The 24,200-nt window shown below is 39.2% G+C and overlaps 1 protein-coding gene across 1 annotated transcript in view; it reads left to right on the top strand.

Moving 5' to 3' along the window:
- Positions 1 to 24,200, top strand: part of ADGRV1 (adhesion G protein-coupled receptor V1) — a 510,967-nt gene that overhangs the window by 188,250 nt on the left and 298,517 nt on the right. Inside the window, exons 69-77 of the mRNA XM_070233305.1 lie at positions 1,706 to 1,945; positions 3,592 to 3,741; positions 4,807 to 5,280; positions 9,668 to 9,811; positions 11,991 to 12,165; positions 14,144 to 14,279; positions 15,963 to 17,071; positions 20,431 to 20,548; positions 21,425 to 21,596. Of these exons, the coding sequence (XP_070089406.1) occupies positions 1,706 to 1,945; positions 3,592 to 3,741; positions 4,807 to 5,280; positions 9,668 to 9,811; positions 11,991 to 12,165; positions 14,144 to 14,279; positions 15,963 to 17,071; positions 20,431 to 20,548; positions 21,425 to 21,596 (2,718 nt within the window). The remainder of the gene's footprint in view (positions 1 to 1,705; positions 1,946 to 3,591; positions 3,742 to 4,806; positions 5,281 to 9,667; positions 9,812 to 11,990; positions 12,166 to 14,143; positions 14,280 to 15,962; positions 17,072 to 20,430; positions 20,549 to 21,424; positions 21,597 to 24,200) is intronic.

Raw genomic sequence — 24,200 nt, 5'->3', positions numbered from 1 at the left:
GCCAGACCCTGTTCTGGGCACCGAGAACACAGTGGTGAGCAAGACAAACCTCATGTCTGTTCTCATAGACTTTTCAGAACAATAAACAAAGGAATAAAGAGAAAATGGTATGGTAACACCAAGCGCCTTGCAGGAATATAAAATCAAGAGACACAATTGTGAGTGACCTGCTGGCTACTCTAGATTGGATGGTGAGGGCATGATATTTAAGCTGAAAGGTGGATGAGGAGGAAGAGGTGGTCATGTAGAGGGATGAGCATTTGGGCAGGTCTACGAGCCAGGCATGTTTGAGGGATGGGGAGGTCTGTGTGCTGGGGGCCTGCATGTGTTGGGGGTAACAGCACAAGGTAGATCAGAGGGGTCAGGAGGTGTTTGATCACAGAGAACCTCTTAAAACAGGTTAAAGATTTTATGCTAAATGCAAATAGGATGCCATTGGAGAGTTTTAAGCAGGGGAATGATGTCAATGCCACTGAATTGTCATTTTAAGCAGCTCACTTATGACTGCTGTGGGGAAAATGGACAGCTGAGACAAGAGTGGAGATGGAGATAGTGAGAAGTGAAAAGACACTGAGTATGTTTTGGAGGAGAAATTCACTGGGCTAGTGGAGGCTGAGAGAAAGAGAGGAATCAAGAATAACAGCTAGAATTTTAGTTTGAACAACTGGTTAAATTGTAATGCTGTTCACTGAGATGCAGAAGCTTGGGGGGAAATCAAGGGTTCTGTTTTGGCCATGTTAATTTGAGATAGTTACTAGACATCCAGTGGAGGAGTCAGGCAGGCAGGGGGATGTGCGAGTGTGGGTCGTGGGGAGGGCAGGGCTGCAGACACAGGTTCGGAAGGTGTTGACACATGTTTGAAACTATGGGGCTTAGGGAAGGTAGATAGAGATGTGAAGGATACAGGACCGAGCCTGGGGCTTCCAGTGTTTAGGGATCTAAGGAGGGAGAGCCAGTAAGGAAGATTGAGAAGTAAAGAAAGAGGAAAGTTAGGAAGGTGTGTATCATGTAAATATCATGTAAGCCAAGAAAGACAGGACACAATGTTTCAAGGAAAAGGAGATGATCGGCCTTGTCCAGTGCTGATGAAAGATAAAAGAAGCAAAGAGAAGTGCCTGATTTTTCTTTCTTCTGGATATGAAAAGTTTTAAATTATAGAAACTTTAAAAAATGCATATATTATAACAAAAACTTTATTTCTTATAACAATTTCTAAAAATTTCCGTTCATTTTATACTAGGAGTTTACTTAAGTATATTTAGAAGAATTGCACACCCAGCAGACTTTTCACATGGTTTTATTGTCTTATTCCAATAGGTTTTGATTGACAGAACCTGTGCACACAGCATGACAGTGTTGCAATCACATATTTAAAAAATTTTTATATTTCTCTAGCATGTATATATTTTTAAAATATGTACTTTTATATTTTTGTTATCCTGTGGTGATGAAAAATGATCAGGTATTGAGTTTTCTTTTCTTGTTAGCATTGTTATCCATGAATACTGATATTATGTATGTATTCAGTTTATATTTGCAAATACCATTATTTTAAAAACATGAGTTGATAGCATAGGAATTTGCTGGAGATATTCTAGAATAATTTTCATGTATATGTATTTTTTTTTTCTAATAGTCCATATCCTGCAAAGTAATTCTTTGTTTAAAACTGATCATCTCTATTAAAAAAACAAACACCCTGCAGGTGCACTGGGAGATAGTAGGACCCAATTCCCAGGAAGCCTTAGCACCACAGAACAGAGACATTGCAGACCCAGTGAGCGGCTCCTTCTATTTTGGAGAGGGAGAAGGTGGAGTGAGAACCATACTTCTGATGATCTATCCTCATGAAGAAACTGAAGTTGAAAAGACTTTCATTATTAAACTTCAACTCGTGAAAGGAGAAGCTAAATTAGACTCCAGAGCTAAAGATGTTATATTAACAGTAAGTCTGACTTTATTTTTCCCATAAGATTTAGGATTTAATGGATTTATCAGAAAATGCATTTGCATTTGTTGAAACTCTACAGGCTCATGATGAATTAATTGTAAGTTATAAAACCAGTAAAGTCATAATAATTCCTATGGGTCAGACTTTCTTGTTTTATATTAGTTATTATATAGCCAGATTATTGGCAACTTTTTAAAGGCAAGGCTTTAATATAGTGATGAATACTTACTTTGCACTTGGAGAAAATTTGGTGTTTTTGGAATCTTTGGCACTTGTAGAGAGGAGGTATTTGTTACATCAGCAAAAACATTGGATATCTTTGCCATCAAAGTACGTAAAAGTTATTAACTAGTAATGAGTCAGATCATTGGAAGGAAGAATGGTATTTGTTCAGTTAACACAGCGATGTGTTGGATCAGATGTGAATTCCACATGTTTGATATGAACCACACAGTCCATCAGGGAGGAAAGTGCTGGGGACCAAGGCTACTGAAAACAATGTGGAGAGGTGCACTTTTTTTAAGTTTGGAAAATCCTCTTGTCTGGGGTCTGTATCAGTCAGATTTCTCCAGAGAAACAGAGAGAGAGAGATTGATTTTAAGCAATTGGCTCACACAATTTTGGAGGCTGACAAGTCCAAAATCTGTGGAGCAAACTGGCAGGCAGGAAACAGGAAAGAACTGGAGTTGCTGTCTTGAGTTTGAGTTTTGTGGGCAGGCAGGCAGGAAGCTCAAGCAGGACTCCTCAACTGCAATCTTGAGGCAGATTCCTTCTTCTCTGGGAGACCGCCGTTTTTGCTCTTAAGGCCTTCAACTGATTGGATAAGGCCCACCCACCTTATCAAGGTTAATCTCCTTTACTTAAAGTCAACTGATTGTAAATATTAATCACATCTACAAAATACCTTCATAGCAACACCTCAACTATGTTTGACCAAACAGTTGGGCACCGTAGCCTAGCCAAGTCGACACATAAAATTTACCATCACAGGGCTTTTTGCTTCTCTCCACATTGTATCCGAATCAGTAGAAAGAACTTAGTTAAAATTAGCTGGTTAAGCGAAGCAAACATGGGGCAAGTAAAGCTAAATTCAGGCATCGAGGTACTATCCTTTTGAGATTCTACAAATTGTAATTTTCTGGACACATTCCATTATCCTTGGGGAATAAGAACCTACTTGTTTAGTTAACAATCCGTGTAGTAAAGAAGGTTTTTAAAAATTGGTACTTAGGGGGCTGACCCCATGACTGAGTGGTTAAGTTCGTGCACTCTGCTTCAGAGGCCTGGGGTTTCCTGGTTCAGATCCTGGCCGCAGACTTACACACTGCTCATCCAGCCATGCTGTGGCAGCATCCCACACAGAAGAACTAGAATGACTTACAACTAGGATGTACAACTCTGTGCTGGGGCTTTGGAGAGAAAAAAAAAAGGGAAGATTGGCAACAGATGTTTGCTTAGGGCCAATCTTCCTCACCAAAAAGCATACCTTAAAGAAAAAATCAGTAGCTAGATAGATTATATTCAGGTGTTACTTCTGTTTCTTTTATTTCTTCAGCTTATCTGTGTATTGATCTGTTAGATACTATAATTTCCTCCATAGTTAGTGTGTTATTCACTGTGTTCTCCGTTTCTATTTTTAGATACAAAAGTCTGGTGATCCAAATGGAGTTGTTCAGTTTGCTCCTGAGTCTTTATCTGAGAAGACCTATTCAGAGCCATCAGCCCTGGAAGGGCCCCTAACCATTACTTTCTTTGTCAGAAGAGTCAAGGGCATTTCTGGAGCGATCACGGTATCATTTTTCATTGGATTTTTAAGTAAAGTAACAATTTGCCTAACAAATACGGTTGAAAAGAACGGAGACACTGCATGTGCTGGTTAAACGTTTGATAAACTGAAGTGACATGAGTTTTCAGAGAAGCCAAGAAGGTTCATTTAAGCACCTTTGGGCTCTCTAGCTAGCATCAACCCCTAGCTATCTTTCTAAATTTAGTTACAATTAGATTAAAAAGATCTTCCTGATACTTAATCATGAAGAGTATGGCTCAACTATTTTGAATTTTCTTGTTTGCTGTAATGTGAAGCTTTTCCTACTTAAGTCTATCAATGATTTTGGCAAATTGCTTAATATATTCTTCACGGCTTTATTTCTCAATATATTTTTTCCATTTAGCAGCTGTTTTTTAAGAGGTTTCATTTGTGTTATAATGATATAGAATGTTTGGGGATGCTATTGTAAATCATCAGGATATTCATCTAACAGATTAAGGATATCTGTTTGCTAGCAAACATATTTTTTGAGATTTCTCTATGAATTTACCTCTTTTACTCTATTGGAGATCAACTGGTACTTCTTCAGCTGAAACTTTATGGTTTAGAGTCCAAAAATTCTTAGAGAATGATTCTTAATTCTTGAAACTTTATGGATATTCCTTTTTTGTTAAAAGTGAACAAAACATATTCTGATATGAAGTATCAGATTATCTACTCACTTTTTATCTTCAAATAATGTGGGTGGTTCACTCTTGAATATATTTGTGGAACTGGCATTTTAAGGTTAGCTTGCTTCTCTTTATCTCTTCAGAATAGGTTATTATTTTAGAAGTAGGTGAAATGAGATCTTGTACTCCTGTCCTGCAAATTGCATACGACAGCCTGAAAGAGTTAATATATTTCGTGATGCCAATGTCATTCCTCCATAGTTTCTAAACTATTTGGAAACTTTAGCTTTGAATAAAATGATGCATAATTAAAATTTATTTTTTGTGTATTATGAAGGACAACGTATAATTTAAAGGATTTTATTTCAATATACTGAATTATATAACTTGGTTGGATTTTTTTCCTTTTATTTTAGGTTTACTGGGAAATAAGTAGTGAGTTTGATATTACTGGAGACTTTCTTTCTGCGAAAGGATTTTTCACCATAGCTGATGGAGAGGGTGAAGTGACCTTTGATGTTCATGTGCTGCCAGATGATGTACCCGAGGTGGAGGAAGATTATGTGATGCAGCTTGTTTCTGTAGAGGGAGGAGCAGAACTGGATCCGGAAAAATGCATCACACGGTTCTCTGTTTCTGCAAATGATGACCCACATGGGGTATTTGCTCTGCATTCAGATCACCAGTCGATATTTATTGGGCAGAACCTTAGTAGATTCATTCAAATTAATATAACCCGGCTTGCTGGAACGTTTGGAGAGGTGGCTGTTGGATATCGAATATCATCTGATCAAAAGGAGCAGCCGATTGTTACTGAAAATGCAGAGAGGCAACTGGTGGTCCAGGATGGGGCCAGATATAAAGTGGACACGGTGCCAGTGAAAAGTCAGGTTTGTAGCACATCTTTAGTTTCTTTGATCAAAGCTGCTTCTGAAGAGCCCTTGCTGATCTCACGATCAGTTTAAAATCTTCTTCAGATAAATTTCAATGTAACCATGAAAAATGCCATAGAAATGCATAGCAATTGTTGGAGAATACAGTTGCAGATTATAAATGAATTAAGTATATTCCTATTTGGAGATAAAATATTTTTGTCTAAACAGTAGTAGGTACTTTTTTTAATACTTACATAGTATCCAAGAACTGTTCCAAGTGCTGTGCATACACATCCACGTGTACACACCTACTTGCACACACCTGCAGGATGCTTATTGAAGGGGAAAAATTTGTAGGCTTCCTAGTGCTCCTACCAAAAGGCAGCGCAGTGGGAAAAAGACTGAGATGTGCTCCCTGGAGTTTGGAGGAACTGTGTGAACACAGAGACTGGTACCTGCTTCTCTCCTTGAAAATCTGGAACCTAGGAAATTGGCTCTGATTTTCTGTGATGGTAATGAGGAGAGAGGGCAGCAGACTGCTCTGCCATCATTTAGGGTGAGAGTGATAAGAATATGTGGATTTCCTGTAGGTCAAGTAGATACCCCAGCAGGCTTTCTCAGTCTGAACCACAGAAAATGATTTGAGTGACCGTATTAATCCTCCCATGGATGGTACAATGCATAGGAGAGAAGTTAATTTATTTCATACATGGGATGCATTATGACACGGGGAATTAATTATCTTGTGGTTAAGAGAGGCTGCCCCAAAGGGTAACCAGATTAGCATCATCTTGAGAAAAATCTGCAGGGTGGATTGCGAAGCTAGGAGAGAATCAAAAAGGTCATCGTCTCCATGGACAAATAGTGAAGAGTGGGATTCTGAAGTCTTCGAGGAACACCCAAATCGATTCCATGAAAGGTCGAGCATTTGGGTGCCTACCCTCTTGGAGGGATAGCAGTCAGCCAGTGTTAGCTGAGAAAGCACTACAGCAGCAAGGCAAGATCTTTGTCATTCTTTCTCAAATCAACCCCTCCACTTCCCCTAGAAGTGCCAGAAAATTGATGGAAAGGTCCAAGTGGGGCCTGGAGGAGGATGGAGACAACATACCATGACCCCTTTGTCACTGTAGATCTTGAGGTATGGCTGGAGCAAGAACTGGGATAAACAGGGAGGTTTAACTGAATGGAGATAGAAGTTTTCATTGATATAGATGTGGCCCTTGCCTTTCTGAAAGTGACTGAAAGCTGTGAGATCTAACCACAACGTTGTCAAAGGGTAGTGGAAAGAAACCCCATAAAGCAGTAACAGGAGAGAAAGGAAGCAGCTTTCTATTTGTATTCCACTAAGTTTAGCCCACCCAGTAATTGATGATCTTAGTTTCATATAAGCTTATGATCAATAGAAAATAGGTTATCATTCAGCGTATTATACTAATTCATACCTGCTCTGTAACCTTTTGATCTTTTGTGCCCCTGGGTCTTGTCTTTGTTGTTTAATAAAGGGGACAAATGAAGGCTTCTTAGTGAGACATGGGTCCCATAGCTATTTCTCCATCCCTGTGGTTCTCCGGGGGACTGACTTAATACCATGGGCCTGTTTTATCAGTTTGTAACCTCCGTTTCCTATATCCAAAAATTCTCAAGACTGGAATATAGAGCACAAGCTGGGGAAATGAGAGGTGGATTCAGTTAACCAGAATATCATTGTACTAAGTCTCATTTACAAGTGAGAAAAGTTTTACAAAATACAGTGTGCTTAAATTATGTGCCTTGAAACATTTTCCCATACACATCTACATAACATCACCTTCTGAACACAATCTAGTTATAGTCTCTGCTAATAAACACCAGGCGGCATTCCTTTAACTTTTCAAGGAATAGTTTTGTATCATTTTATAATAAGATTTTATAATAAGACATGCCACAGTGAAGAGTCTATTATTCTATTACTTTGCTAAGCAATGTGGATAGTGTAGAATTACTCTCAGACTATGTATAGAAAAACCAAAATATGTGATACATATTAGATGGACTGAGACCCTCGATCTTCCTGCCTCTTAGATTGTCTCTTGTCACGAGTGGTACCTGGAATGTTTTGAAGGATGGTAGTCTTCTTTTCATTTCATTTTGAAAGCTTGGTGGTACAGTTTGTAAAGATACTTAGCTTTTCCTAATGCTATTTGAATTATCTATAAATTTCTTAATATTTTCTTTAAACTTATTTTAATTACTTTTATGATTTCTGTCTATTTTCAATAGAGAGAAACACAAATTTACTAGCTTATGCATGCATGAAAGCTTCCTCTTATTGCTTACTTTAACATCTGTCATGAACATAGTTAAAATGGCATTGGTTCCTTCTCCCTCTCACATTCCAGGATGTGTGGTGTAAGACTGCACCAAGATTATTAGGTGTTGCTGCGTGAGTTAGTCTTTCAAGGTAACTGTTTGGGGCAAGGTGTGACGTGCATAAACCAAGGGTGGGACTTTTTCAGTGGTTCCTTCTTCCCTCTCATACTGAGTGTTACACATCGCTCTTTGAAGCTGGGGATTAGTTACAAGAGTTACGTACAGTTCAACCTGCTCCACCCTCCTAGTAAAAGTTAGGACTTTGGACAGGTCAGCCACAGAGAAGGACCTTCAAATGGGTCTTTGAACAGGGTAAGTTTCCATTAGGCTCTGAAAACTAGAAGGATCTTGATGTTTGTTTACCACCAGGACCTTGGAGTGTAAACTATTACCACCCCTGATTAACAACAGGCTTGTATGAGGCACACACTGACAATAAGAATCATTGGCACACTAAAGAAACAAGTCTAAATTTAGAAGAATTTAAGTTAGAATGCAAGAAGAATTTTATATTTGCCATTGAGTCATTTATTCAAACGTTTATTGAGAACCTGCTATTGTGAGAAGCACAGCAGATCCAAAGATGGCAAAGACACAATCCTGTTGTCGTGTTGCTCCCTGCCTAGTGTGGGAGAAGACCCATTAACACCCCATTGTAAAAGCATGTGGATAAGCAGTGTTCGAGATGTGCACAGGATATTATGGGGCTGTAAATTCCTTCTATTTGTGCCCCAGTGCCATCCAGAATGGTGGGAAATATGTAAAACCGTATTGGTGGTTCAGTCCTGGGTCAGAGAAAGGGAAGGGCGTGCTGGAGAACATGCTCAGCTCCTAAAAACCTTTAAGTTCCTTTTCAAATTAATCTCACTGCTGTTCTTCTGTAGGCAATCCAGCTTCCCCTCAGATGCGTTGTCATTCCTGTCCAACTTCATGGTTAATTCCTGCCCCCAGGGATCTGCCACATGACACAAGTCTGTGTGCTGGATGGGCCCATGAACAGAGGAGCTGGGTGGAAGGGCACAAATGACTGGGTGCTTTAAACTGACACCTGGGCCTTCATTCTTTTGGAAATAAGGATTAAAGAAACCCTCAGCTGCCCAGCCAGTGAACTGCATGGGGCTGGGGCACATGATTGAAGTCAGGACGCTGTGATTTATTTCTGTTTCCTTGGCACTTGACCTATGATTCATGTTCGGTGAATGCCATTTTGAAAACACGAAGAGTGATTGAATGAATGAAACATCTGCTACCCCTGTGTTGCACAACATTTGAAACTGCTGTAGTACGTGTTTTGCACATTTTGGGGGGGTGATGGGTGTTTAAGGACATGATATTTAAAGGACAAACAGATTCCACAGAAATGGTTGTTTTTATATTCAATAAAGATGTACTGAGTTTTTAGTAGTGTTCCGGGTTATGGGGTAACTCGGGGGCTTACCCATCATCGATAGCAATGTTTCTATGGGAAAATGTGTTGTAAGTTTCAAAAAGGAAAGTCTTTTAGTGTAACAGCAGTTTTTAAATTCAGGATTTCCCCTATTTTGTTGCATTCTAAGATTATGAAAATTGGTAATCTAATACATGGTTTAGTATTTTCTATTTATCCAAAATATTCAAATAATCGGTATACCTAAATCATTATCCATTTTGAGTAAACATCATTAGCGTTATCAGTTATTACTCAATGAAGAGGAAGAAAGTGAGTTTTGCTGGTTTTAGGGGCTGACTATTCATCAGTGAGCTCCTTCCATCCCTGTGGCACGTAATTCTATCACTAATACTGCTTCTGTGACGCTCATGCTTCTTGGGGCCCTTTGGAAACACACAGAGAATTTGCAAATTTGTATTTTTTATACTCTACAAATACCACTCCTTGCTCCACAGTCTTCATACTGGTGATTTTTTTTTATAACAAGGGGGAAAGAACATATGTTGATAAAGCTGATACTAAAGGAACCCGAGACAGTGTGCTAACGACTCGTCAAATGTCAGTGTTTTTCTCTGAAAATTAGTTTATGGTACTAAAAAACTCATTCATACTGTTTGTTCCTAGGTTTTTCTATCCCTGGGCTCGAATTTCACCTTGCAGCTGGTGACTGTGATGCTTGTTGGTGGACGTTTCTATGGAATGCCAAAAATTCTCCAGGAAGCAAAATCCGCTGTCCTTTCTGTCCCAGAGGAAGCTGCCAATTCCCAGGTAAGCGGCCCTGGGTGTGGTACTATCCGGGAACCACAAGAGGGCAGCTTTTACAGGAAGGACTAAGATTCTTAGAATCTCTTACAATTCACTATTTCTTTAAATCTAAGTAATTCTATGAATATCCAAGAGACATTATGGATACACTATATGAAAATAATTTGTCAATCTTCAACATTTGGTAGAAAAATATGTTCCGTTTTTGGAGTTTTAGAAAGTTTATGTCTTGTAGAATTTGAAGGTAAGGTATAGCATTTTTAAAATAACAATCACCTGAAGTCAAAATTTCCAGGTTTTCTCTTGATATTGAATATTCAATATAGAGATATTTTGTGCTAAATAATTAAAATTAGAATGAAACATTAGTTAATATTTCAGACTTTTTCATTTACTAACATTGTAAATATTTGTCTTTAGTTTTGGGGACTCTGTTTTCTGTGGCAAGTTTGTGCTTATGTAGATAAAGGCTAGTGGTGAGATCCTGTGACACTGTTGCACCTAAATATTTGAATATTCTACCTGAGTTGATCGGAAGAAAGATGGTTTCCTCACGTCTTCATAAATTCACGTTAGAACAAAGAACACCTTGAGGGCTTTGCTTCCTGTGTAGGCCGATTCTGTCAGGATTGCAACAAGACACGGCTGTTGTCTCTGGCTGTGGTAGCATGTGTATTTTTGAAACCATTATGAGATATCAGTGCATCCTGCTCTTCAGGTGGGAGCGCCTTCATGTTGACTAAGGCAAGCCTGGCCCAAGATGCTGACGTGGAACCGGTGCAGATGAAGGGGCGGGAGTCTGCGCAGATCTGGCCAGCAGCTTATGTAACACGGTCTCTGGCCACTAAGGGGATGCTCTTCAGTTACTCCCTCCTGGGCTACTTCTCCACAGGGAATGCATTTGCTTTGTCCCCTAAACTGGAATCCACCAATATTACAAATAACTGAGAGGAATGTTTTCTTTCTTCACGTCCTCTGTTCAAGAGGGAGTGAGGGTATAGAATTTAATAATGCTTTGAAGTTTTTTTATCTTCTTTTTGCTCACAGATTTTTATGAAAAAGATTCTTTTCAACTTGAACCATTCATTTGGAGTAGTAAAGTATTTCCTACTCCTTGTCCACGCACGTTGTCACCAGACTGTGTCACCCCAAATGGCAAGATAGGGCCAACCATAGTGTATTCCCGTCCTTGGTGTATCCTCTGTATTCTTAGCCGTGTGTGTGTGTGTGATGGGGCTAGGACACCTTCAAACAGCCTCTAGCCACGAGCAAGCATGATCTAGATTTACCAAAGCCTTTGGCAATTGCTGAGCAGAAGCCTCACTGTAACAGAGAGTCTGGGCTGGTGTCAAATTGAAAGTTTGTTTTTCTTTTTTGTGGCTCTGAAGCTATCCTGTAACATCCTCTCATACTTTTCTGTTACTCTACATTCCAATTTGAAATGGGGAGAATGAGTCTTACATATAACTGTTGATCATATGGTATCCAAAATTTATAGATATTAGGAATAAAAGGTAAACTGAGTCATACAGATCACAAAGTAAAGCCAGGAATCTGATTTCACTCTTAGGCATGGACCAGAACTTATTTCATCCATAAATCATCTATAAATCCCAGCATAGCCTGGGAAGGTTGCGCTTCAAACGAGATCTTACTCAATGTAGATGAAAAAGATGATTATTTAAAAAAAAAAAAAACTTTGAAGCTTTATGATCCTCAAAAAAAAATTAAATTGAATCAAAGAACTGAAAAGAACCTTACTAGGAAATCGAGTTCATCGTGCTCATTTTATAAACGAAGAAATTTGTGATATCTTAGAAAGAAGTCAAACTTTAGTTCTAGACAAAGCGGTTGTCTAGGCCCGTGACCAAGTCGTATTAAAATGCCATTTTTAATCTTTTGCTTTCATTTAACCATAATTACATTTGTCTTTTTTAGATTCTGCTAATTCAAAGGGTTACAATTTGATTAAACAATAAAGCTGTAAACTATAATCTGAGTTATAAAATAGAATACATTTTCAAATCTGAGATGTCATTTCTTAAACATTACTCTTTGAGTATAGTTTAAAACAAGAAAATATATAGATAAACAAAGGGGAAGTTGACATTTAACCCACTCTTCAGAAAACGAGCACCTTTAGGGAGAAATAGAATAATATTCTAAGCATGTTTCTCCTCAGGTTGGATTTGCATCTACTGCTTTTCCTCTCGTGGACATCACTGCCGGGACGAGCCACGTTGTGGTTTCTAGAAGAGGCACGTATGGCTCTCTCACCGTGGCCTGGGCGGCTGGATACGCTCCTGGGTCAGAAATCCCTGAATTCATTGTTGTCGGCAACATGACCCCAGAACTGGGTGAGTTGTGGCTTTTCTAAGATGAGCCTGTAGAACATGGAGGTGTGTAATTGGCCGATGGTTTTCTTGGATCATCCTTACTCTGGACACCGAACAGTTTTGCTTTCTAATACAACACTCCCATGTTTAAGTGATCAGGGTTGTGCAGGCTGCTTGATGAGATGAGGAAAACCTTATTCAGTCATTTAAAAACTTCATACTTCACCTGGAAATAGAGGTCACTAAGCAGACTAGTCTGCCCATCTATTAGTAGTTTGTTAAAAGTAGTTCTAAAAATCAAATTTGGCCCATATAGTGATAAAAAAGACACGCCTTGGTATCCATTTACACGTTCACCTGAATATTCTGACAGTAGAGCAGCTGTTACTTCATCTACTTCCTTTTGAAATCATACCGTGAGCTCTGTGAGGCTGAGGAAGATGCAAATGTTGGATGGTTTGACCTCTACCGTGTTATAGAAAGCTCATTGCAAATTCCTATAATGACAGTTTATAAAGGACTTTCCAGCAGGCTCAGGATCTTTGAAGTTCCCCCTCCTTTATTTACAGTGTCCTGCTGGTCACCAGGCAAAAGCCATTCAGCCTCAGTAATGACTCTGATGAATCCTGCATCGTGGACTGAGAGCCTCAGTCTCTCAGTGAGGGTAGAATGACTTTCATTTTCCTAAGGTCTTGCATCACAGAGATAAGAAGGAATGGAAACTGAACTCCTCAAGCTGATGGGGGTGAGGGCTAGGAACCGTAGAATGACAACATTGTCATGCCAACTTCCATCCCAATAGAAAGCCCAGAAATAGATAAAGCGCAAATGTGGATGCTTGAGTGAGAGACCCCGGAGCACCAGCACTGCCCTGGGTCCTGAGGTTTCTTAACCTCTGATGGGTACCCCTGCTCTGATATGTCAAACACTGATGCCTCCTCATTTTCCTTCTGGCACGTCATCTAAGTTAAAGATACGTAATTATCCTTCTTGTGTATTTTCTAGCCCTTTCTTCTGCAGAAGCCCTTGTCTTCAAGCCCTCACCCTTTCTGTCACTTTGGATGATATGCACAGCTCAATACAATTTAGTTTTTTTCTTTTTGTATTAGTAACCACTTACTAGGTACAAAAAGATTTATTTGTAGAAATATTGTTCTTTATGAGTGTGTATGTAAGTCTGTGCTTACATATAAAATTAATGTTCAAAAGCTTTAGTGAGTTTATAACTTGATTAAACTAAAATAGCAGGAGTTTCCAAGTAGACTGATATTTTCAAGCAGATTTGTTGAGTTTTTTGAGTTTTATAATAAAAATTTTCAAACATGATGCTAAGTAAAGCGACTAGTAAAATAAGCACCCATAAACTCACTGTCTAGATTTTACAGTTGTTACATTCCACCATATTTGTGACATTTTTTTGAAGGTATGTATTATTATCTTTTAGCTTTATTAGCTTTATTTTGTAGCTTTATTGTATTACATACAAAAAATTGCACACCTTTAATGTATATAGCTTGATGAGTTTGGACATATGCGTGCGTCCATGGTACCATCACGACAACCAAGGGACTAAACATATCCATCACTTCGAAAGATGTTCCTGAAGTAATTTAAAGTAAAATACGCCCATTATGATATTTCCCTCCAAACTGCTTCAATATGTGTCTCTAAAATATGCTGGGGCCACATTTCAAACCACAGTCTAATGCCAAGTACACATCAGAGCTTGCCTAACGCCATTCTCTTCCCACTACTTGATTTTGTAACAAAGAAACAAAAAGGAATCAATGGGATGAGCAGACTGGGATTGAAGGCAAGGTTTGTGTGGTCTAGGGGGCTTCTTATCAGTTTGTTTACCTTCCCCCACTTTTACAATGTTTTACCTTCTGTAGTCAAAGAATTCTGGAAAAGAAGATATTGCGGTACATTTTTAAGAGTTGAATCCCAATTTGAGAACTCAGAAGTGAAACCGTACTTCCCTTTTCGTGTTCCCTTTTAGGGAGCCTTTCGTTTTCCCATGGAGAACAAAGTAGAGGAGTCTTGCTGTGGACATTTCCCAGCCCTGGGCGGCCAGAGGCCTTTGTTACTCATCTCTCGGGGGTGCAGAGCGGTGCCCCAGGAGGGGCTCAGCTTCGGTAAGACCCACCCCATTCTCAACCAAGAAAGTCTCTGAGGAATGGTCTGGAATTTATCAGTCGAAACAGAAAAAGACACAAGGATCGCTTTCCTTGAAGCAGACGCAGAAACAATTTTAGTGTAGAGCAGCATATGGCCAGCGTGCCCAAGGTGCCACAGAGGGAGGCTGGCTTTCCTAGGGTCACCACCTACTGCTGGCCTTGAGGAGGGTTCATTATGACCTCTACCTCGAGAGTGTTGGCCTGGGGTAACACCTCCAGTAAGAACCATGGTGGCAAATTCACCTGTTTTTGAAGGAGCAGCTGAAAAATACCTGACTTCCCCAGGGGGTTAAGAGTAAGAATAAGGCATCACAGGAAGATGATAATGCAACTGGTTTAAACCAGTGGCTCTTTTGAATTTAATTTAAATCAGTATATTTGCAGATAACTATGTCCCAGCCAAAAACAATTTATTTTTCTCATACTTGGGCTCAGCTTGATAAGAACAACAGAGAGCCAGACACATGGATTGAGTCCTGACTCTGCCGCTTGCTTACTGTGCGACTTTGGGAAAGTTACTTGATCTTTCTGTTTTTCAGTTCACTTATTTGTAAAATGTGGAAAATGTGTGGAAGTATGTTTGTATATATGTTTATGTGTGGGCGATATTGGTTGGCAGAATTGAATATGGCTTTAGATTATACATATACCGTTTAAAAAATCTTTGGCCACAGAACATATTTCAGGGTGACAAATTCAAATGCCTTTAACAACCACAGTAATAGCTAACAGTTTTATAGTGCTTACCCTAGGCCAAGCATTGCTTTAAGATACGTATTTTAAAATTAAATTTTATTTGTTTTACTCTTCACAGCAACCGTATGACATAGATGCTATTGTTAGTATCCCCTTTTAAAGATGAAGATAATGAGTCACAGATAGATTATGTAACGAACCCAGCATCACACAGCTAATAAGCGTTGGGTGGTGATTTGAACCCAGAGTGTCTGGCCACTGTCTGAGCTCTTAACCACTATACTGTGTGTTGAATGATGAGTGCTTGACAACAGAGAGTAATGGGCTCTGGGGTGTTCTCCCTAAAGGCATTCAAATTTAAGTTTAAAAAAACCTGTTAGCTGAAGAAAATATGTCTGTGGTCTGGATTATGCTGATGGGCCTACCAAAGGAAAAAGATAAGGATAAGTCATTCAATCATAGATGTTTCTTCCAATTCATATATAAATTTTAGCAACATTTGTCTGAGGGAATAGTCCCATTACTAACCAGTTGGAAGAAGCAAGGATTTTGCATCTAGCAGGGGCAACTATTTCTATTTGGTAGTTAAGAAGTTTGGCTGGCATCCAGAACATGTAAGAGTTTTTGGTTTCCTGTGCATGGATCGAAATACGGAGCCCAATGTTTCAGATCCTTTAGAGAGCTTCTGTGGGGTGACTGGGGAAATGGACAAGAGATGAATGAGTTCTTCACTTTGCTAAAACTTCTTAGGTCCCCTCACCTGGCGTTGCAGCCCCTGTTCTTACATTTCTCGTGCTCTGGTATCTTCATCAATAAGTAAGTAGAGTTTTATGGAATTTGAAAGGACATCTTAAATAAACCTAAGCAGCATCTTAGATATGTGATCAATCTCTGCAGTGTTCCTATATTTTGTCAGTTCTTTCATGGTATAATTTGTTTTTCCAGATCAGGTTTCACTGTTGCTGAAATTGAACCAATGGGAGTCTTTCAACTTTCCCCTAGTTCAAGAAATATCGTCGTGGCAGAGGATACACAGACGATCAGATTACATGTACAAAGACTGTTTGGGTTCCACGGCGATCTTGTTAAAGTTTCCTATCAGACAACTGCAGGAAGCGCAAAGCCCCTGGAAGACTTTGAGCCTGTTCAGAATGGGGAACTGCTTTTTCAAAAATTCCAAGCTGAGGTTGATTTTGAAATAATCATTATTAACGATCAGCTTTCTGAGGCAGAAGAAATTTTTTACGTTAATCTAACTTCAGTAGAAATGAAAGGATTACAAAAGTTCGATGCTAATTGGAGACCACGCCTGAATCTGGATTTCAGTGTGGCAGTGATCACAATATTGGATGATGGTGACCTGGCAGAAATGGATGTTTCTTTCCCCAAGACGACTGTGGCTGTAGCAACTGACACAGCTCTCATTCCTAGAGAGACGGACTCCTCCACCACACTCTCTGAGACAACCAAGATAACTGCCATTCCACAGCCAACTGAGATAGTTGCCACTGTTACTGAGGCCGGTGGTACATATGCCATTCCTGGGAAACTTGTCACCCTTCCTGGTACATCTGCCATGTCTGAGAAGCCTGATGTGACCACTGTAACTGCCAGTGTTGCCATTCATGGAACATTTAGTCTTGGGCCATCCAGAGTTTACGTTGAAGAGGAAATGAAGAATGGCACATTTAATGTTGCAGAAGTTCTCATCCGAAGAACTGATGGGTTTACTGGCAATGTAAGTGTAACAGTTAAAACTTTTGGTGAAAGATCTGCTCAGAAGGAACCAAGTACATTTCCCCTTCGTGACGTCTATGGAATTTCCAACCTAACGTGGGCAATTGAAGAAGAAGACTTTGAAGAACAAAGTGTTATCCTTTCATTTGTAGATGGAGAAAGAGAACGTAAAATATTGGTTCAAATTTTGGATGATGAGGAGCCTGAGGGGCAGGAATTCTTCTTTGTGTTTCTCACAGACCCTCAAGGGGGAGCACAGATTGTGAAGGAAAAAGATGATGCTGGATTTGCAGCTTTTGCCATGATCATTATTGCAGGTATATCTTTGGAGCGATGCAGATAAAAATGTACTTTTGTGATACAGATTTTGTGATAAGATCATTCTATCCTAAATTTAAGAGGGTGCATTACTTAAATCACTTATCATAATTCATTTAAACAATTTTTTTCTCGGGTATGGACATGTAACATGAACTCATGATGTTGCTCTGAGTGCCAGGCTAGAATTTAGTGGACTGTAAATGTCACTTATCTCAGAGCCAGTTAAACAGTCATTGAATCTATACTTTCACAGTATAGGTAAAACCTTAAAAACACTTGTCATTTTCTTCCTCTAGAAAATACTTAATTTAATCATCCAAGCACAATGATGACCTATTGTGTTTTGAAACCTCATTCGGAATTTCCCAACCACTTTCCATAATCCATCCTAAAGTCTAAGATCTCATTGTCAGGAAATTCTTTGTATCTGTTGGGAAATAGATTAAAACTATTTCCTTTTGTTCTGCTTTTGAACCATTGCAGTTTATATAACTTTTGTACTATTGGGTATACACATGACAATAGCCTAAAAATTCAATAACTTTTTTTTTTTTGATGAGGAAGATTGACCCTGAGCTAACGTCTGTGCCAGTCTTCCTCTATTTTGTATGTGGGATGCCACCACATCATGGCTTGATGAGCAGTGTGTAGGTCCATCCCTGGGATCTGAACTCCAGGCCACTGAAGCAGAGCACGCGAACTTAACCATCATGCCACCAGGGTGGCCCCACAATGACTTTTTTTTTTGAGGAAGATTAGACCTGAGCTAACATCTGCTGCCAATCCTCCTCTTTTTGTTAAGGAAGACTGGCCCTGAATTAACATCCGTGCCCATCTTCCTCCACTTTATATGTGGGGTGCCTGCCACAGCATGGCTTGTCAAGCAGTGCCACGTCTGCACCCGGGATCTGAACCAGTGAACCCTGGGCCCCCGAAGCAGAATGTGCGAACTTAACCACTGCACCACTGGGCCGGCCCCAACAATGACTGTTTTTAAAGAGTTCCGTATGGATCTTATAAAATCTTTTGGTGATAGTTTGCAGTTTTTCTCTGAAATTATACTGTATTCTTTAAGTGGATTAGCTCAGCTTGTCAGTACTTTACACTAACTGGTATATTGACAAGGCCATCTCATGATTCGTACCTACTGTGCCGTTATACAAATGTTTGTGAGTTTTACACAGTGTTTTAGAGTTTCACATACACTATGATAAAACAGTATAGTGGAAAGAAAACTTAAAATCATGAGGCCTATAGTTTTGGCCCAGATCAGTTATTAACTGGGAGACCTTGATTAAATCACTTGGTGTCTATGCTTTATCTTTCTCTTTTATGAAAGGAAAATTTTAGAATAAACATCTCTGTGATCCACTTCTAGGATTTGATGCTTCCCAGAATTTTTATTTTATTTTAGCCATTTAATTATAATTCAGTCATAATTTTGCAGTTGTGTAACTTCCTTTCATATGCAGCATCATCATTTGTTTTTTACCCTACAAAGGTGCACCAATTAGAATTAATGTTGCTTATTCCTATTGCTCTAGTTTATTGGGTATCGTAAATTCTACTTCTGTTCTACCAGTTACTTAACTAATTTTGATTCACATTAACTTAATGCCATCTACGTGTTTCTTGTCAAATTATTTTGGCACTCCAACAGCCTCCTCCCTGATTGTGTGACGTACATATTTTATTACAGTTATTTGACTATGACCAGGGCTGATAGTCAAAATATTTAGCAATCAGTTTGGCAGAGGCATAGACCAATCAAAATGGTTGTTAGAGGCTCCTGGTTATCCCAGGCATTACCTCATTAGTTACTGGATCATGAGGAGAGCTTGTGGTCCTGGATAGGGTGGTGGCAGAGGGTTCTTCGTGGGCTCAGGACAGCAGCTGAGAATGGAAGTGCTCGTCAGTTGCTATGGCGGATCAGTGCCTACCAAGATGGCATACCAAAACCACATTTAGATTTTAGAACAAACCTTCAAAATAAATCACTGGAAAAAATAGTTTATTTAATTTTGTTTTGTATCATTGGCACATTACAAGTCTTGAAATTTACTAGAAATGTGACATCAAATTTATTATTGTGTATGTGGCAAGGGAAGCGTTATATTCATTAGAACCATGTTAGTTCCTATCACATTGGAAAAGAAAATGAAAATTCTGCTTGTGAGAAGCTTATAGTGTTCTTGTCAAGACCGCATTCCCTCTCAAAGTGATAAGAAAACAACTGCTGTTGAGGAGAAAAAGTTGATATCAGGTTCTGCTGCAGGGCTAAGAAATGATTGTAGTGATTAATGAGTGAGGATGAGGATGGACATCTGGCTGAGTCAAAACACACTTGAGACGCTGGCACAAAGATGGTTCATCACGTGCATGCCATGTGATGAACAGGCTCTATGTTTACTCACGCTTCAGACCTGCAAAATAGACCTGGGGCTGGTGACTGCTAGCTCTCCTTTTGGACAGTTGAGTGGTTTCCTGTTTCTCACCTCAGGGGTCAGGTTTCAGGATGATGAGTGAAAGTGGTCTTTGAGGCTGATTGCTTTGGGATCGTGGCTTTTAGGATCACTTTGCAAAACTGGGCCACTGAGAAATAGAAAGTAGCAGGAACTGGGCACTGGGTTCCTCTAGTCTGAGAAGCTAGCTTCTGTGCTGGTGAGGATTTGGAGCGACTGTTTCAGTGTAGTGTGAACCCTAGATTTGTTCCAGTTTAAGCACAATTTTTTTTAGTATGATGGTGCCTGTAACTTCAAGTGTTGCTCAGAGGAGTTTCTTTTACTCAGATATTCAGGCGTTCCTTAATTCCATTTTTCTCAGGGACAAATAACCGAACGTGTAGCATAAATGATCTTTTGGTCAGGGCTCTTGTAGGAAGGTAAATTGGTTAAGTGGAGTTCATTTATTCAATAAATATTTCTTAAACATTTACAACATGCTTCCTGCTGTTTTTGGTACTGAGGACACAGCACTCAATAGAACAGTTGTGGCTCTGGTAGAATTTACCTTCTATGGGGATATACTGACTTAAACAGTAAACACGTATAACGTGTCAAGGATCATCAGATATAAAGGAGAGTCTCATCAGAGAGAGATGAGCGTGTGTGTCGGCGTGGGGAGTGAATCTGATGTTTTCTCTGTTTCTCTTCTGGTCTTTTGTTCTCAAAGTGTTAGCTACCTTGATGTTATTGTTTTGATTCTAGTCTATTTGTAGTAAAGAGCTTTAAAAATTGTAGCTCCCCCTACTCGCTTGTGCATTTCTTACTTTTAGACCATCTGATCGGGAAAGATTAGTGGAGCATTAAAGATCTTTTGTAGTCTTAAGTATATCATCACCCTCCATTTTTTTCAGGAAGCGATCTTCACAATGGCATCCTAGGATTCAGCGAGGAGTCCCAGAGTGGACTGGAGCTGGGTGAAGGAGCTGAGCCCAGAAGACTGCATCTTATTGTCACAAGGCAGCCAGACAGGTATGTTCATACATATGTGGAAGATATAACATGCTGTGTCTCTATACAGGCTCTAATTTGAGTCCATAAAATGGTAAAGACAGGATGAAATGTTGATAGAAGAAGGCAGTGTGGAATGTGGTATGTCAGAGTTCCAAGGCTCTAGTTCTTAATTTGTGATTTAACGCACTTGGCTTTTGATCAAAACCTTGAACGTTTTGTATTTCATAAAGTACCATACAGATGTTAGGTTACGGAAGTCGTCATTTTATTGTATTTACTGTTCTGTGTTCACTCCGTATACGTAACCATTTACTGTTAGAGAGACTTAGAGACCAACATTTTGCTCGCAGCCTAGTACTTACAGTACACATCTTCTGAGTGCTTATTACGTACATGCACGTGGTGTACACACATAGACATGTATATATACCAACTTTTCCATTAGGGGACTAAATATTCTCTGAAAATGTAGGTCATCTCTTGCCCTTTATTTTTATAATAACAACCATTTTTAGCAGTGGTGTTTTTCCTTTAGAAGAATTCTTGTTAAAAGACAAACAAGGAAGATTCATTTGAAGGCAGGAATTCTCTATAATTTTGTTTTCATATTTCTGCACATAGAAGGCGTAGTAGGCAGAAAAATAGTTTTCGTTTTCACATTCTAGATACTTTTTGATTCAGTATTGAATAGAACTTGGTCAAAGAATGCCACATCAACTCTGGCCTTAATTTGTTATCTATAATGAGGAGAATTGGTCATTTTCAGCATTCTCAGTGGTAAAGTAAGTGCTGCACTCGGGATGAGGAGCTTAGGCAGTAGTAACACATTCTGCATTAGACACGGGGATGATGCACCCTGTTACTGCATTTGCATGGGTTTTGCTTTGTTCCTAGGGCCTTTGAGGATGTCAAGGTCTTTTGGCGAGTCACATTTAACAAAACATCCACTGTCCTCCAGAAAGATGGCGTGAACCTGGTGGATGAACTCCTGTCTGTGTCAGGGACCACGATCTGTACAGCAGGTCAAACAAAATGCTTTATCACCATTGAGCTCAAAGCGGGGAAGGTAAGACGTGATGAGGCACGGTATTGTCAACTTCTAATTATATTTCTTTAGAATTAGTCATTTTAAAGCCACCTTATTGAAACTTACACCTTGTTCATGTGGAGATTCCCTGTGTCTCACCTCACCAGAATGTCTAAATCTCTTTGTTGTACAACGGACCTCAGACTCAGAATTTATCACATTATGAATTTTTGAAAATAAGCTCATCAATTGTACACCTAAAACTAATACAATGTTATATGTCAGTTGTATCTCAATTTAAAAAAACCTCATCAGTTTTTCCCATTTTTTTTTCTTGTCATTTCCAAGATTCCTCCTGGCCCAGCCGCTCATCGTGTAAATGATCCCTTGAGTCATTTTCAGCTGGATTAGTATTTCTGATTACTCTGCATGTTTAGTGTTTCACTTTTATCATATCCGTAGATTTGATCATATTGTATTCATAGATTTCATCCGTTAAACAGACAGTTCTCTCGTTCTCTGTTCATATATAGTTAGAGAGTTCAGTTTTGACCTACCAAAGAGGCACAGAGGCCATACTGGGGTGAGCCTTTGGATTAGTTTCTATTAGTTCATGTTGCACTTGGCACCCAGGAAACAGGCATGTCCCACTCTTTCCAAAGGAATCTACATTATTCAAATGGTATTGGTCCCTGATGACTTAACAGAGTTTTAGTCATTTAGTAATCGTGTGTGGTTTTTTTTAATGACTATTCTGTGATGTTTTAACGCCTGTGAAGCACTCAGTAGTACTTACTTGTTCTTTACCTATTGCTTCATTTATTAAATTCTAATATTTAATACAAAAAGTAGCCACAATATTATGAATGTTCGAAAGTATCAAGAATGTTCAAAAGTATGATTTCTTAGTATATGTCAAACACTTTAAACAGCAGAAAAAGCATGCACAAATGCAATTGTTTTAAAACATAAGTAGGGACCAGCCCTGTGGCTGAGTGGTTAGGTTCACCTGCTCCACTTTGGTGGCCGAGGGTTTCGCCAGTTTGGATTCTGGGCACAGACATGGCACCTCTCATCAGGCCACACTGGGGCAATGTCCCACACAGCACAATCAGAAGGACCTACAACTAGAATATACAGCTATGTACTGGGGGGCTTTGGGGAGAAGAAAAAGAAAAAAAACGATTGGCAACAGATGTTAGCTCAGGTGCCAATCTTTAAAAATAAATAAATAAATAGGTATACTTAAACCTGTTATGAAATAACAACCTGCAGGTTTAATCTTTTTTCCATTTTTTCTCTAATTGTTTTTTCATTTTCTGAGGATCACTGTAACACTTATGGTGATATTCTCTAAGGTTAAAGTAATGCATATGTTCATACCTTCCTGGAATTGTAATAATTTTACTAGTTCCAACAGACAAGAAACACTTGCCTCGGATCCCCTAAGGTTACATGCCCTTGATTGTCACCTCTTTGTTCTTGGTTGGGACCGTGGACCGTGGTTCTTGTCCAAATCTGTTTCACCTGAGAATCGCCGGTCATCTGGTTGGGATCCATTGTATGACTTCACTTGTTAGACCAATATGTTTTCTAAGTCCATGCCTTACAGGTTTATTTTTTCAACATGATGTGTTTTCCCCAGAATGCTTTGTTCTTTAGATTTTGCACTGCCAACTTTACATTAGCAATTGCCCTATCATTATGGGTCATGGAGCTGGTCTGTTAGAGGTATTGGAAGTGTCTGTCTGCCTTGTTAATATCTAGTTATATTTGGGAGGACAGTCTAGAGGCTTCGTCTCCTGAGAGATGAGATAACGAATCTGTGTTCTCAGGGCATCTCTTTGGCTCATCTGTTCTGTCACATTGGAACAAACATACAACTGCATAATCTGTCAACTCCTGTGTGGTACCAGCACTCTTCAACTTCTGACATGCTTTCATCTTCATTTGTATGTGTTTCACAGTTACTAATAATTATTCCTATTTTTGGTACAATTCTTAATTTTTCTAGGAGTAATTGTCTAACAATTTTTATTTATTAACCCCTTCCTACTTGCATGCAGAGATAAGAATGTTTATTATTCTTTAGTAGGTGAACACATACTTAGTAAAAGACACAAATGTCTTGATAGAACACTCTTCTACGTTAAAATTAATAAAATATTAAGTATACAGTATTATACTCACTTATTTTGCATTGTAACCACTTTTTTATACACTACAGTAATTATTCTTCTTTAAATACCATTATAGGTGCAAATTCAGTTAATTTTAGTTTCTTCTTAAGTTATTTTCTTTTTTTTGTTTTTTTTTTAAGATTTTTTTTCTTTTTTTTTCCTTTTTCTCCCCAAAGCCCCCCCGGTACATAGTTGTGTATTCTTCGTTGTGGGTTCCTCTAGTTGTGGCATGTGGTACGCTGCCTCAGCGTGGTCTGACGAGCAGTGCCATGTCCGCGCCCAGGATTCGAACCGACGAAACACTGGGCCGCCTGCAGCGGAGCGCGCGAACTTAACCACTCGGCCACGGGGCCAGCCCCAAGTTATTTTCTTTTTGCTACTCAAATATTCATGTTATGGCCACTGAAAGTCCTGTTAAGCTGGTTTTTGTCTTTTCGTATTGCTTTTAAAAGCCCTGGAAGCA

Source organism: Equus caballus, chromosome 14 (assembly GCF_041296265.1).
Source record: "Equus caballus isolate H_3958 breed thoroughbred chromosome 14, TB-T2T, whole genome shotgun sequence".
In the NCBI taxonomy this organism is placed as follows: Eukaryota; Metazoa; Chordata; class Mammalia; order Perissodactyla; family Equidae; genus Equus; species Equus caballus.
Note: the sequence above shows the minus strand (reverse complement) of the source record. Positions and strands in the feature narration are given on the sequence as shown.